Source organism: Atractosteus spatula, chromosome 14 (assembly GCF_055471065.1).
Source record: "Atractosteus spatula isolate fAtrSpa1 chromosome 14, fAtrSpa1.hap1, whole genome shotgun sequence".
NCBI classification, from domain to species: Eukaryota; Metazoa; Chordata; class Actinopteri; order Semionotiformes; family Lepisosteidae; genus Atractosteus; species Atractosteus spatula.
In genome coordinates, this window is record NC_142719.1 from 23,488,884 (window position 1) to 23,505,565 (window position 16,682).

The 16,682-nt window shown below is 41.6% G+C and overlaps 1 protein-coding gene across 1 annotated transcript; it reads right to left on the reverse strand.

Moving 5' to 3' along the window:
* Nucleotides 1-6,098: 6,098 nt before the first annotated feature.
* Nucleotides 6,099-13,298, reverse strand: LOC148820925 (dnaJ homolog subfamily B member 1-like). The gene is made up of 3 exons (XM_088932220.1): nt 12,677-13,298; nt 9,963-10,534; nt 6,099-9,400 (listed from the first exon to the last, which is right to left on the reverse strand). The coding sequence occupies exons 1-3, from the start codon at nt 12,885-12,887 to the stop codon at nt 9,170-9,172; spliced, it is 1,014 nt and encodes a 337-aa protein (XP_088788346.1). The 5' UTR covers nt 12,888-13,298; the 3' UTR covers nt 6,099-9,169.
* Between the last annotated feature and the right edge of the window lie 3,384 nt (nt 13,299-16,682).

Sequence of the window (16,682 nt, forward strand, 5' to 3'; positions counted from 1 at the left end):
TTTAACTTTTGATAAAGTAAGAGATAACTCAAGAATGTTCCTAGCTTCTGTACTACGTTTTGGGAGCTCTGTATCTGCAAGAAAGCAATGCATATCTTTCAATGGGTAATTGACCCATCCATCTTCTTGATGCTGCTAATAGTATTGCACATACAGTGCTTTATTAACCTGGCTGCAGGTTAAAAGCATTTTCCAGAAGATAAGTTGTGCTCTACTTAATGCAAACCCTTAATAACTCATTAATAACTCATTATATTGTAGCTGTACTCGCATCAAATTAGCCCAATCTTGTTCATTAAATTTATTTGATAATTTGGACTGTATAGCCTTCATTTTGGTGAGTAGGTAACCTTTTGACTCCCTTTGCTTTTTATGAAAAGTAGCAATTCTAATGAGTTCTCCCCTTAAACAACACTTAAGTAATTCCCAAATAATATTTGGGTCAGAGACAGAATTTAAATTGCCAGCAGCCATATCACCCTGCAGCTCACAACTGGCAGCCCACTGAAGCTAAGCAGGTGTGAGCCTGGTCAGTACCTGGATGGGAGACCTCCTGGGAAAAACTAAGGTTGCTGCTGGAAGAGGTGTTAGTGAGGCCAGCAGGGGGTGCTCACCCTGCGGCCCAGGTGGGTCCTAATGCCCCAGTATAGTGATTGGGAACACTATACTGTAAATAAGCGCTGTCCTTCGGATGAGATGTAAAACTGAGGTCCTGACTCTCTGTGGTCATAAAAAATCCCAGGGTGTTTCTCAAAAAGAGTAGGGGTGTGACCCTGGTGTCCTGGCCAAATTTCCCATGCCTCCTAATAATCCCCCTCTATGAATTGGCTATGTTACTTTGTTCTCCTCCTCCCCCCTCCCACTCTGATGGCAGAGTTGGTGTTGGAGTATTTCTTGGTCGCAGTTAATGGCAACGTCAGCTCAAAGATTTGGTTCAAACCACCAAATGGAGACTGGTGTGCCAACAAGCGATTGATGCGGGATTAATGCAAAGAGAGAGAGACAGAATTTAAATTGGTTTCCATAAAATTTTGAATAAACTGCTCTACTTGCCTTTTAATATCAGGCTCCTGTAGTAGGGAGTTATTAATTTTCTATCTTCCTAAAGGTGTTATTATGTCAGGTAGCGAAACCATAAACTGTATAGGACTATGGTTAGAGATGGTTCTAGGATGAATAACTGCATCCCTAGTGTGTTGTATGATATTTTGAGAAATAAAAAAATAATCAATTCTGGAAAAGGATTTGTGCCCATTAGAGAAGAAAGTGTAGTCTCTTTCTGAGGGATGGAGGACTCTCCATACATCTGATAAATTATGTGCATTGATCAATTTGTGAAGTGCTAGGGCCGCTCTGGAGGGTTGTCACACTTGTTTCCCAGTTTTGTCTACGCTAGGATTCATAACTATATTGAAGTCTCCTCCAAGAATAATATAAGTGTTTGCAAACCATACCAATTCAGCTTCTATATTTGTAATAAATACTGGATCATCTAAATTAGGACCATATACTGTACATTAACAAAAGTCACTAACTTAGAGTTCCATTTACCAGTTAAGGAGATATATCTACCATCTTGATCCTCTATTTTACTTTTGAGTGAAAAGGGAGCATGTTTATGAATAAGAATTGCAACCCCACCCTTTTTTGATGAAACTCCATAAGCCTGTCCAACCCAATTTCTACAGATGTGATGCACATCCTCAGTTTTCAGATGAGTTTCTTGCAGGAATGCTACTGCATTAACCTGTAAAACTATTCAATATCTTATAGCATTTGGTTATATTATTGTCACCTTTAACATTCCGTGTCACAATGTTAAGGCAAAATGTTAAGCCAAAATGCTGTCTCAAGCTCCCACCCCCTCCCTCCATTCCCCTTACTGATCATGAAGCTGACAATAAAAAACCTTGCTTTTTACTCACCCAAGTTAATCATTATACCAGTATCTAAACCTAACCATTATCAATATACGACTTCACAAAATAATATTTATTTTGCCCTGGCCACTACTACTCCCGTCCTGCCCCTTGCCGTGTACCCCAGCCGGGCATTCTTTGGCCACAGCGCCAGGCAAATGTGCTACACTGCCCCCACCTGAGACATTGAAAAGCCTACGGCTACGTCCAGCACACAATCTTGCAGACTCCGCGGCACCCGGTGAGTGCGTCCGCTGCGTCAAGGTGGAGTGTGGTGGTCCGCCCCCGGCCCGGTGAAATCTGGACCTGGTGCTCCCCGGGCTCCTCCGCGCCCTCCCATTCCAGTACCCCCTCGCGAGCCCTGAAGGGAGCCGGCAGTCTCAGTGCAGGACCACCACCCTCCCTCGCTTCCCGAACTGGACATGGTAGCTTCCTTCAAGTCGTTCATATCAATTACTAATTTTTGTAGCAGATCCAATTTCTGAAGTTTTTCAAAAATTGAGGCAACTTTTTCAAGAAGGAAGTGCACATCACATTCAGACATTGTTTTAACTTCCTCAGCTTCACTTGGGTTTAGAATCTCTTGATATGATCCTTTATTTCCACGCTCAGATTTACTCATATTTTAATGCCTATCGATATACAGTAGTTCTCCAGACTTTCAATATAGTAGATTCACTTTTGTTTTGCGTCCAGATTGCTCCTGGTTAGGTTTAACCGGCCACCGCAATCAATACAGATACATACCGATCAGGCGAGATTAGTAAGCAAGTCCTGCTCTATGCTGTCACTTCGGATAAGACAGGGGTGCCCGGGGTGCCGACCTTTTTTAATGTAAGATGTACTTTTTCATTTGCCAGTCCAGCGCGATCTACCAGTGTGAATTTGAAGCTCTGAAGCTCTATAGGAAAAACAGACTGTGGGCACATCAGTACAATAACGATACCCATCACTCATTTGAAAACAAATAAAAGCAAGTGACTCATGCTACGGTGAACAAGTAATGTTCCCCATTTTAGAAAAAAGAATATCCTACCTTAATGTGAGCATTGGCACTGAGAAGCTTACTTGAGAACACTTGTAATTTTTTTTGAACGTGTCGACACTGCCGATCATGTCGATTACATTTTTATTTTGTCCCTGCAACTCGACATTCAGCTCATTCAGCAGTTCAGTCAAGTCTGTGAGGAATGCTAAATCCAGAAGCCACTGGTCATCCTCTAATTGGGCATATTCACCATGTTTAGACGACTTGAGAAACTCTTTGATTTCAGGCAACAGCTGTCTGAACCTGCCAAAAATGTTTGTTTTTTAAATCTCCAAACAGCAAGTCAGCAGCCTCAGCAAACGCTTTTTTATTACTTCTTGATCCCTGAATGACTTTTTGTGTTTATCCAGGACGATGCTCACACCGAATGATGCTATGATCTTGTATTAGGCCTCGTGAAAACCGACTGCTGCTATTAGAGATTTTAATAGTGTAGCGCATTCGCCCCGGGCAGAGGCCGAAGAGCGCTCGGCTGGGGTACGCGGTGAGGGGCAGGACAGGAGTGGAAGTGGTCAGGGCGGGGTTTAGGAAGGCCGCTGACCAGTGCAGCTGTCCCACAGTGAAGCGGGCGTACAGTCTGGGGAGGTGTCCGTTTTCCTTGTAAATAGTTCCCTGCTTCTGCACCCCTGGGTGTTACTCTCTCTCTCTTTTCTCTCTCTCGGGCGCGCGGGCGGTGTGGTGGCTCGCACTGTTGGCGGGCTGCGGGTCTGTCTCTCTCGGGTTGGGGGCGGGGGAGAGCCGGCTGGCAGGTGGTGACGGAGAGGAAAAATAAAGGCAGCTGTTAACTCCGCAAGTCTGAGTTCTTGTGTCCGTCCTATCCGAACCCGAAATCGTTACAATATTTCCACTTTTCTTTTCCGTAACTCACTTTTAGCGGAAAGTCCACATCATACTGTAACTACCGCGGGTTTCGGTACGGAATGGAGAAGGAATGGGACTCAAGGAATGAGGATGAACAACACATTTATTAACTAGAAACAGGGAAAGGTACACACACAGGGACAGGGGTTACAGCGCTGCGCGCGCGCGCACACACACACAAAGTGAAGAGTGTTCCCCAGCCTCCGCCCCACTATATACAGTCAGCCCGCCTTGCGTGCGCATGGCTAAAGCGCCCTGTGTGGTGCTACAATACGTTTTGTGTGCAGTTTTCAAATGCTCTATATTTTCCTTTTTCGCGTAGACTCTAGCATTGCAGATTTGAATGCGATAGTACAAAAAATAATCACGCTCCCATTTCGTGTGGTAACGGTAAGTTTTCGGTCTTTTTGCTTCATCATTTTCGTTCAAACACTACAACTATCAAATAGGCATTCAAACTTATCAAACTGAAGGCGAATTTGTCACGGCCAGTCTCGTTTCGCTCCACTATGCACTGTAGCGAATGTGGGGTTCCTGCGGCAATAACCAAGAGAACGTTCTTGGGTATCGCACACAGCGCTCTTCATTTATGGAGATCCTGTAGCCTTTTTTTCCAGCACTCAGGGAAGAGACTTTTACAACCCTATTGACAAGGGTTTAACACACACAAGGGCAGTAAAATGTATGACATTACATGCACAGATCTGAATGATTTTTTAGGCTATTGAAAAAAGTAAATAGTCAAATAGCCCATTTATTTTTTGCCTAATAAATTCACGATCGACTGGCAAGCTCTCCGATTGACTGCTTGGGCACCCCCGGACAAGACATAAACCCGAGGTCCTGACCCTCTGTTGTCATTAATAATCCCAGGGCGTTTCTCAAAAAGAGTAAAACTGTTACTCCGGCATCCCAATTTCCCATTGGTCTTTACCAATCATGGCCTCTTAATAATCCCCATCTATGAATTGGCTTCATCACTCTGTTCTCCTCCTCACTGATAGCTGATTTGTGGTGAACGCAATGGCACATTATGGCTGTCGTCGCATCACCCAAGTGTGTGCTGCACATGGGTGGTGGTGAAGGGGAGTCCCCATTACCTGTAAAGCGCTTTGAGTGGAGTGTCTAGAAAAGTGCTATATAACTGTAAGGAATTAAATTAAAAAGCATTCCACAGCTCTCCTAACTCACTTCTCTACACTGAACCTAGCTGGCTGCCAAGAAAGCACATGGCTGCCACTACTGTGGACTAAAGCTCTGAAACTTACACTTTTGCTTGAAGCACAGAGAAGGCCCTATGTGCCCAAGTTGTATCTATAGTAACACCTTACAACCACCTAGTTACCACCATACGTCCACTTGATCAGTAGAGCAATGCTTCTGGATTTGACATGCCTGAATATTTCAATATAAGGCCTTCTATTATATTGTGATAGAATATAATTCTATTACAATATACAATTACAATGTAATACCTTTTATTGAAACATAATGAATATTTCAGTATAAGGTAATAAGGCCTTCTCATGTGCTGCAGCAAGTCTGTGGAACTCACTGCCCAGACCCATTTGCCACTTTCTGACTATTGGTATTTTTATAACCCATTTTCAATTAGGTCTTTTCACAACCACTTTTAATGCGTCATTTAATTTTGAGTTTTATTCGATCAATTAACTAAGCTTTATGACTATTTTCTACCACAGCTATACAGTGCTTTTTTGATAATTGCTAAAATACTGTACTATTGTTTTAATATGTTATATTCCCCTTTCTTACAGCAATGTCTAGCAGTCTCTTGCTATTGTATGACTAAACATGGCATCTCTGCACTAGACTGATGTGCATGAACCATTTTCTTACTCTACCGAGATCCTACACTTTCAACTGTTGAGCTTTAGACACGGAAGACATGCAGAAGTGCAAAACAGGGGGGTGACAGTTCCCACTAATGGGGTCCTTCTTAAGACAAACATGTTTAAAAAGAAATTAGCTTAATGACCACAACACTGTCCCATCTTTGGGCATGAGAAACTGGTGACCTGACTAAAGGGAATGGCTGGGACATACTGGTGGAGTATCAGGGCGTTTAGGACTAGTTAAGGATGCAGGACAGGATTAGAAGGAACAAGGCTACCATTAAAATAAAATAAATCAATGTTCTTATTGCTTTGATACAGAACAGTCATTATAGGACCCACTGAGAAACCATTTAAATATTTAGTAAATTATAAAAACAAGAATTGAAATAGACATTTTTAAAAAGAACACAGTGCCATTACAAAAAGCTTTATTTCAGTTAAATCAAACAGCAGTCATTTCAGATACACCATCGTATATTACAGCCAATGTTTTCAATACATAAAACGTAACTGAAAATCTTAAGAACGCTACAGGGTAAATGTACAAAAATCCTTTTTAGGCATTGGCAACCTTGGAAAGATTCTTACATACGTAAGACTGCAAAACCAAAGCCCATTGAGATGGATTATCATCTCATTAACTTTATCAACACTTTACACTTTCTCAAAGTGTACAAAATGTACAGAAAAAAACTCCTAAATGAAGTGACATTTTTACATTTACAAGCTTAAAGAGAGCTCTTGCCCTCTTATTAATTTGGAATGACCACACACAGGAGTATGGAATTCCTTACATCCATTTTCTTTAATTCGTACAATGACATGGGCAGGCTGAAACCCTAACTCACATCAAGTATTAATGATATAGTGTGATTAAGACCCCTCCCACTTCTAATTTTTGATTCCCCAAGAAGAAATGGTAGATAAAATGAGGAAGAAAGAATAATTTCAGTAACATATCTCACTCTTGATACATGAGCTTTTTTCCCCCTAAGATTCGAGCTTAACCAGAATTATGATTTAAAAATGAAAATCATACTGTATATAATCATTTCAAACACACAACATTGATAACAGATTAACAATATGAAAGGGGTGTGGAAATCCTTACAAGAAGCAGCTGGAATATAGAAGTGAAGAAAAAATATTTAAGGTCCTTCCCTATTTGATCAATTTCTTAAATGTGTTGGCATTTCTTGGTACGCAATAAAATAACAGAATATTAAATACCTACTTCTTAGAAAAGAGTTTTATTCATTTGCTTTCAGAGTTATACAGAGACCTGCATAAAAGCAGCTGAGACACACGCAGGAGGTCCTTAAAGGTCAAGTGAAAGCCTGACAGTGAAGAGTAAGTGTCTGTACTCCTAATCAGGCTAACTTTTAGTCCCATGGCTCCCACAAAGGGAGAAAGAGTTAAGCTTGATATTGACAATTTACAATTGAAAGCAGCTATGACACCAGCAAAAAGTCAAGTCCTTCCCCACCAGCAAGGGGTAGGAACTCAGACCCATAGAAGGAGGTGTCTTTTTCTTACCCCACTTTGAAGCTCAGCAGATTCACTGGTCTAGTTATTTAATCAGATAAATTAACACTTTTCTCCAGGAAACAACCCCATTTACAGATCTAGTACCTCTTATCAAGTGCTTTCCTTAGACTATACAAACATCCAGCATGGAATCTAGTGATCACAGGAATCTACCGAGAGCTTAACCTGGAATAAGAAACAAGATCTTGAGGCACTTCACAGCTGGAATGGAACACCTCCAACTTAAAATTTGCTGCCAATTTAAACATTCCACAAGAGAACATAATGAAATCATCATAAGAAAAGGTTTTAGTTGAGTTTCAATCAGAAACTAAAACAGTTTTGGCTTTAGCAACCTTTCTCTCCTTGTTCGAGCATGTGGTCAGAGAACTACTCTCAAACCTTTAAACATTCACACATCTTATGCCCTGTTTATACTTACACTGCAAGTCTTCTCCAGAATTTATTTTCTGTAACCAGGTTCTTAAAGAGAGGAAGAACCCAGAAGTGCATTTAGATTTTTTTTCCCCTATTCCAGAAAAAAAAACCTAAAGATTCTCACAATAACATACAGCAAGCATATTGACCAGAATGGTTTTAAGCATATTTGGAGTACTTAGTGTACTCTTACTTCAACTGTTGGTAACCTGAAACATCTAAACCAGTGCCAAGTGTAACTAAATATAACATACAAATAAAAATACATATGGTGCTTATGTGCAGGTTATGCAAGCTGGAATAAACAGTGAATATTTTCCTTCAGTCCTGGTTTTACCCCACTGAAAGAGAAAATCAAGACTGTTGAAATCTACCCTCACCGTACTGTATTTATCCTATACCCCTAGAATGATCATGAAATTTATTTCTATTTTTTCAGGCGATTACTTACAAAAATTTTTAAAGCTATAACCAGGCATATTACATCTACAGAAGAGAAGCATCATATTTCATCTGCCTTCACACAACAATAATAAAAACAAATTGGCCACAAACTCCAATTTGCTCTTATTGTTGTAAAGTACATCTGCAGATATCTCCCAAAGGTTTAACTCATTTATTAAGTAAATGTTATCACAGACAGGAAACATGCTCCTCTTAGCTCTGAAGTACCGATTCAGGCAATTGAACATTGCTTGTCATGGGCTTGAAGGACACCGAGTTCTTCTGAATGATTCTTGTACACTTCCAACAAAAAGACACTTTATTAACTATTTCTGCACAGGGTGTATTACAAATTGTAATTCAAAGCCCAAGAGAGCACTTTGAGTTTTAGATGCTCTAATACCTACCCCCCCCCCCCATCAATTTTTCCCCTCTACAAAGGAAGCACAGTTTTAGTCCTAAGAAAGGAATGTGGTTTTCAAAGTTGCAGAAAATCCAAGGTCCATATACTCCACAAAATGTATATACACACACCATAAATTGTATAATACTGAAAGAAACCTAATTTTCAAGCTTCACTATTGAGTGGCATAGAAGATGAATCAGTTAATCTATGAGAAAACAAAAGCCATTTTGATAATGTATGATAGAAACCTTTGTAGTAAACTACTTCCTGTAAAAGGAAGTCATATTAATAGTCTGATCATTTTGCTCAGGTAAAACAGACCCAAAAAGGCTCCTTCGCCTTCAGCTTTCAGAAGCTAATACAGCGAAGCCCTTACAATTAAACCTCTCCCATCTCACAGTAATCACTGCGTCTCTCCAGGAGGTAAGACGAAGTCCTGTAGTTTCTTTTAGCATTGCACAGATTTCAGTGATGGCAGTGCTTGAAGTGGTAGATGATGAGGCAACATTAATGAGAAAATTAAATTTGAACAGATATACAAAACTACACATCTTATTTTGGGTTTTTTTCCTGAAGAACGAAGTGCAGACTTGGCTGTCGCCGGTCAGCATTTCAAGCAGCACTTTCCAACAGCACCTCTGGCAACACAGCTCCCTGGGACAAGCTCTCACGGAGGAAGCACCTGACTTAAAGCGTCCCTGGTGTGCTGTGGAATCCGATCTGGGAATTTCACCTCGAACTGCAGGATCAGATCTCCACGCTTTTCTGGGCACTTGGGTAATGGCAGGCCTTCCCCTGTGATACGCTGCTGCATTCCGGGCTTGATAATGTCTCTGAAGGTAACAGGAATGGTCCTGCCATCCAATGTGGGGGCATTCATAGTGCATCCACAGAGAGCCTGGGCATGGGAGGAATAAGATATGATTGGTAAAGGTCACGTCCAACAAAAACAACCTACAACCTTTAAGTTTCATTTAGAAACCAATGCCTCAAGTTCCTTGAGTGCTTTTCTACTTGTTCTAGTTAAATTGATAAGCATAAGAATTATCACTAGCATTCAGAGAACTCTTTTTAAGATGACTTCCATAAAACAAAATTACAATATCAGGCAATATGAATGTCACAAGCAAGTTAAGTACTGCAATGGACAGAGTGATATAAATAAGCTACTGTTATACCTCATAAATGAAAATGTACAAAAAAAGTTTAATGCAACATAAGACTAATGAGAAATGTACCAGATGAAAAAGACTACACAAGGATGAAGAAAACATGCTCCAAGCCTACAAATGTTATGCAATATATATGTTGGTAAGCAAGTAATTTGGATTTAACAAGTATGCAAAAATTGGTAAATAAATCCGGCTAGACTCAGCTAGGAAAACTCAAACCATTCCACAGCCCTTAAGTTTCTTTACTAAGCATTCTGTCCAACTTTACCACCACTGTCTTTCACATACCTCCCTGAGTGTGACTCTGGCTGGGTAGATGATGTCAGACCCCTCTCTCTTGAACACTGGGTGGGGCTTGTCCTTCACCACAAAGACGATGTCTGCCGGGATGTTGGTAGGCGTTTCGTCACCCTCCTTGGGGAAGGTGATCTTGGTGCCTTCTTTCCAGCCACGCTTGATCTCCACAGTGAGGATCTTGTCCTCTGTGCGGGTGGTACGTCCATCAGGGTTCAGCCTCTTGTGGGAGATCTTCATCTTCTTGGTGCAGCCTGTGAGGACCTCTTCCAGGGTCACCTTCAGGTCATGCACCACAGGGGGGTCCTGCTTCTTCACAATGCCATCTCGGGACCCACGTCCCCCCATCCCCATGCGTGTGAAACCCCTGGAGAACCCCCCCATGCCAAATCCCGCAAAGGGGTCATCGATGTCCATATCCTCGTCACCCCCATTGCGACTGAAGAAGGAATCAAAAGGGCTGTGACCCCCAAAGAACTCTGCGAACATGGCATGGGGGTCCCCGTGGAATGTGTAGTTAAAATTTGTGCCATTTGGTCCGCCACCTCCAGCGTTCCCCTTCAGACCTGAGTGGGGAAAAGGCACAGAACATTACGCACAGGTCAGAAAAAAATCAAGCCTTTCCACACTGTCCTGAAGAGAGCTGCACCATTGAGCAGCAACTGAATTTCTCATTAAAGAACCAAAGACATTCAAAAGATGGATCTTTCATTTCACACAACTGGAGATTATATGGTATGAGGAACAGTGAAATTGTTGAAAATTGTTTCCGGTATAACAAATCATGACTTGATTTCTGCCCATTTCAGACTATTTTAGCACATCTTGACCTTATTTATGGTACATGGTACTCTGAGAAGGCATTCTGTAAATACTGCTTTCTTATCTGTTCTTCAATGCCCAAAACACTTAAAATGGAAACATCACAACAGAAATGTGGCCTCTCAAAGTGTCGTTTTGGGTTAAACAATTATAAGTAAAATAATCAGATAACTCTACAAGAACAGGGAAATTAATTAAAAGAAAAGTTCTTTCTGCCCTCAAATCTCCCCCCCCTCCAGCTGAACGTCCTCTACGTTTTTGTGAATTGCAATTCAGGTTCCAGCGACGGTTGTTTAGTTCAAAGCGAACCTGAAGCCCTGCTGCGAACCTGCCCTTGCATAATCCCGCCAGAAACTCAGGGTAAGCCTCTAACAGCCCCAGACAGGACCAGGCGAGAAAATTCCAGAAGGCACGCGAGGCATGTCCTGCGCTCTGAGCCAATCAGCGGCTGAGAGCAGCCGGGTCGCCAGAAAACAGCGAAAGTAAAGTACTAGATATTCAATTACATTAATAAATTTACGTAACTTAACATTTACCCGCTGACTATGGCAAAAATACAGTACAGCCACAAAGCAGTCTATAACACGAATAGCTGACAACAGAAAACTGTTTTTCTATGGAACCAATCACCTCCATTATCTACTCAAGCGGCTAAAACATTTAGACTAGGACTTAAATTCTTGTTCTGGAAATAAGTAAACGAGACTGGTCAAAGCGAGACAAGGTTAGGTTCTCTCTTCCCTAACTGATCATCCTTAACGATAAGTTATGGTTTCTGATCCCTCCAACACGGGTTCATGCTCAACGAATCTATTTTATGCTTTCACATTTAAACGCCGTTTTTAAAAATAATCTATGCAAGCAAGGGCAGCATGTCAAAGGTACTATAGATAAAGCACGAGTTGTTAAGGCAGATAAGGGTTAATGCACAAACATTACAAGACTCACGATTAATGATTCCAATCGGCTGTTGTGCAAAACATCTCACGACGTAGGCAACATTTTAATATTCTACCCTAAACTGAAAAAAGCATCAGAAAAACACGGTAGTGCTCAAGAATGTTAGCATTTCTTTAAAAAAGAAAATAATGCAACTTCACACTTTGAAGGGGCTTTTCTCACCAACACTCAACAAGCAGTCATTTTTCCAGATTCCGAGCAAAACTTGCATTTCTTACTCTACAGCAAGTTTAAAGCCTGACAATAAGGGGTCATAAGACGGAGAAAATGTGGTGCCTCCCCACCTTTAACAGGTATATGAAAAGGGGGATCGATATTTTAAAGCAACAAAAATGTAACATTGCGCGTTGGAGCCCCAGGCCTCCACAGTCCACAGCGGAATCCCGTCCAGCGCGACACGTAGTTAAGATCGAACCCGATTACCTGCAGGGGTCAATCGGTCAGTATTGGATTGCCCGTGTGTCAGCTGTATGATACTACGAGAAAGGTTAAACGATACCATCACTAACTGAAACCGTACCTTAGAACTTTCGAAAGCGCACTGGTCGATCATACCTCTTTAGTTTCGGTTTTGGGCTCTATCAGCTGCCACACACACCCAGAAGTTGCCAGAACATGCCAGCAAGCTGGGAGAGTCGGGCACACTTTCAACACACGCACAAGGACTTTAAATCTGGACACCGACCCCAAAATGCAACGCAATTCACCCAGCAAACCCGCTTGATGCGACTGAGCTTTTAGGGACAGCTCTCTCCCCATGACATCTTAATAGAAACGCTTTTCTGGGCATCACAAGGAGTCAAAGGGTTTCAGAAGTGGGAGGTCCTCCATGGAGGTAACGGGACACCCGGAATCTCACTGATAATCCTAAATTTGCCGTGATGCTGCTTCTGAGAGAGTTTTTTTTTAATTAAGCGTTATCTTACCGTCCTCCCCGAATTTGTCGTAGATGTCTTTTTTCTTGGGGTCGCTCAAAACGTCATAGGCCTCCGCGATCTCTTTGAATTTCTCTTCGGCATCCGAAGATTTGTTCTTGTCCGGGTGGTAGCGCAATGCCTGCTTGCGGTATGCCTTTTTGATCTCGTCCTCCGAGGCTCCCTTCTGGATTCCCAGCACCTTATAATAATCTTTACCCATTACAGCCCCGGTGATCAATTACACTCGCAAGACGACCAGAGGAAAATCACACAAGTTGCTCTTTAAGCATAAGGTCACGACGTCGTCACAGTGAACAAACAGCAGTCACGCGAATCAGCTAAAGGTTTCCTACTGTAGTTTCTTTTACAGATCCACGCAGCATAAACAAAAAGTCGCAAACAATCTCAATGTCATATATATAGACTCCTCCTGTATTACGTACGCCAACGACGCAATACCCAAAATAAAATAAATATTACAAAATAAAGCGCAACCAGCTCTCTGCGACTTTCTCTCAAGCTGCAAAACGCTGGTTCTGCCTGCTTCAGTATTTATAACACGGCAGAAACTTCCAGAACTCTCCCCCGCCATCAAGATTCTTCCACATGCATCACTTCCTCATACTGCCCTCCGGCACACACCCCCGTCATACGTCAGAGTGTCGTTGCGTAGGCAGGAACGCCCTCCTCTACAACGCCTCGGACAGACAAACCTTTCAAGACCACGCCCCCATTTGATCAAGTTCTGATCACATCCCTCGTAAACGTACTTCTGTGACTCCTTTTTGTGTGAAAGCCACACGTAAAAAACAAACATAGTTGTATTTAATATACATTTTTGTTTAATGCGTGTCTACTGATGATGTTACATAAACAACAATGCCTGCATTTAATTGAATTCGTTGCTTTTATAAAATTTTCGTAGTCTCACGCTTTACGAAGAAGAGAAGAGAATCCCAGAAAAGGTACCTTTTTTATCGACCACTGCAGTGCTATACCCATATGGTGACTCACAGCAGTCGTGCTGCCCCACTGTACAGAAGATCGGGAGAAGTGTGAAATGCCTACACTTCACAGTGGAATAAAGGGAAAATTTAAGGAAGGGTGATAGCACAGTGGTACCGTGCTGCCTCACAGTGCCGGGGTCCTGGGTCCAATTCTGGACCTGGGGTGATATCTGCCTGGGAGTTTGTATTTTTTCTTCCTGAGTTTGTGTGGATTTCCTCTGGGTGCCCTGTCCAGTGTGTACACTGCCTTATGCCTGTTGCTTGCCAGGTTAGACTCTGTCTCCCCTGTGCCCCTGTATTAGAAGGAACAATTAGAAAATAGATGGATGGATTTAGGAAGGCCAGATTGTTAAGTTCCAGAGCAGAATTGCCAGAGTTATCACCCCCTTTTCATAAGAAGAGTGCCATGGGATTTTAAATAATTATATAGTTAGAAACATCTCCAACCACCTAATGGTCCTCCAAGAACATTTTGTTTTTGCATTTTGTTTTTTCTTTTCTGTAGAGCTATTCACCCACAGGATCCCAAATCACTTGACACACAGGGGGGATCTAATTATCCACCCCTGAAGAGCAGCACCAAGCTAGGTGATGTGCAGCTGCCCCATACACAAAAACAAAAACTCTTCTGATTAAGTTTAAGGCTCAGATAAAGGTTCCAACTGGTATACATAATTAAGAGTTTAAATGTATATCAGAAGACAGGTGACCTGATAACAGGGATTGAGATTGACTTAATTGCCTTTTTAACCTAAGGACCTAGGGCCTTCATGAGCAGAAGTGAGGATCACTGCTAACGAAGAGCCAGTGAAGGAGTAAAAATCCAGTTATACAAACTGCTGAGAATGTACACTGACAGCAAGGCAGGGGATATAAGTTCTGGTCCTCAGATTCTAGAATCCAGAATCTATGTCTCTAAATCATTAAATACCTTACTACCTATGGAGTGGGGCTATACTGACCCCATTACATCTCACTTAAACCATTTTAATTCAGTCCATCTCAATCCTTGTTATAAGGTCACCTGTCTTCTGATATGCTTTAATCTTTATCCCATGTGTATTTTTTTTCTAACTTTTTAGAAAAAGTTATACAGTACATAGTTGTTTATAGAGTGAATTGGGAAGATCTACAGGCCTGAAAACAGCATGTCTTCAAGAATATTTTTAAGTTTACAGTACCTTAAAATACCTACAGTAAGCTTCATGAGACAAAATTAGTTGTACTTAATTTGTGCTCGTGATGATTTACCTTCTAAAAAATCTGGTACAGTATGTTGCGCACCCCCATTAGGTCTGTGCACCACAGGTTAAGAACGTCTGAAATAAATGGTATCAGTTTCAACAAGACGGCTTGGTAGTTGTTCCATACTCAGAATCCTTTTGGCAAAGAATTGTGTGAGATAGTGAGAGGTGACTTTGTGAGACAGCCATCTGTTAATGGGGGAGGGAAAACCTATGGAATGAGGCACACCTGGTCTGATTGAGTAATTAGCATTCAGAGAGAGTTCTCTTTCATATCTGATTGGGTTGCCTTAATGTTGCTTAATTGGTGATGTTTGAAACTGTACTGAGGAGTGTTACAGGTGCTGGACAGATAGGCTACATGAAAACTAAGAAAGGGATTAACAAACCAAAGGAATAAAAAAGGTAAGGGAGGCAGTGTAATGTTATTCCAAAAATCTCAAAAGTGAGGGAAGAACAGTGTCTTGTGTTTGTTAGATGTGGTAGTTTGCCAAGCACAGTAGGGTTAATGTTTGCTGCTGAGGAACATGGCTGGCCAGCTTAAGCAGGGTCGACTGGAAGTGTTGATACCTGGAAGACTGCTGTGTCTCTTGGAAAGACTTCATCTGAGAGGGAGAAGTCTGGATTGCACAGATTGCGTCCTGAGTAATCCCTGTGCTTTAACATCAGCAGACAGATTGAGAAGTGTGAGAAGCTGGCTGCTGTGTCAGGGGTGCAAGTGATGGTTAAAGAAAAGTATCCCAAATGGGATCAGCTGTTACAGTTAGTGATGAGAAGAGTTATTGTTTGTTCTAGTGGACTTGAAGATCTAGTGACTTGAACAGAACTAAATGAAAAGCAATCAAGAAAGAAGAGAACAGAGCAGTTTTCCCTGAGAGAGAAACACTGTATCCTGCCGGGGGTGTGAAAGAGGAAAGACAAAGCACTTAAAACATGTATAAACTAAGGTGTCATGGTGGCAGTAATGTTATTATTGTGATGTGTGTTGTTGGTGTCACAAAGTGCCTCCTGCTCTTGGTTTTATATACAAGTCTATGTAGTTTCCATTTGCGCCTTCTGAGTTGTGTGATATAAGTTTTATTTATTGAAACATGGGATGGCATCCCTTCAGGATAAGACTATAACATTCCACTTGAAATGCTGTGACCAAACACCAAGACCAGACTCAATGTAATGAAAACCAATACGACCATTCTTCCCACCCCAATCCCTGCAACAGTCCTTTCAGATCCCATAGAAGAAGAGGTGACGTCTGTCTAAAGCTGACCTTTACAAATTAATCTTCTTCTCAGGAACAATTTAAAATCTGCATCACAACAACGAACAATGTGACAACAGTTTCTAGGAACAAGAGTTAGACAGAAACTTAAATCTCCATGGAGGTGAGATCACTTCCTAAAAATAACAGTGACTTTGAGTGATGTCCTTTTTTTCTGTCAGATCTATTGACAGTGACTGTGGTCTCTAATAGCAGCAATGTGGATAGTCAGACAGTACTGTACTATTGGCATATTGGACGTATGGCATACTTGGCATAATGTGTGCCTAGGGAATGAAGTTTTAGAGTGATGATGGAGGAGTATTAGCCACACTTGAAAGAAGAATCAGTTCACAGAAGGGATTGTAGAGGAACCTATGAAGGAAAGAAAATGGCACCAAACTGCTGTAGTTTAATAAATCTCTGTTCTGTCCTTGTGAAGAAGTCTCTACAGCCAAAACATACCAGGAGGGAATTAATCTCTACTTGTTTATTCACATCTCTCC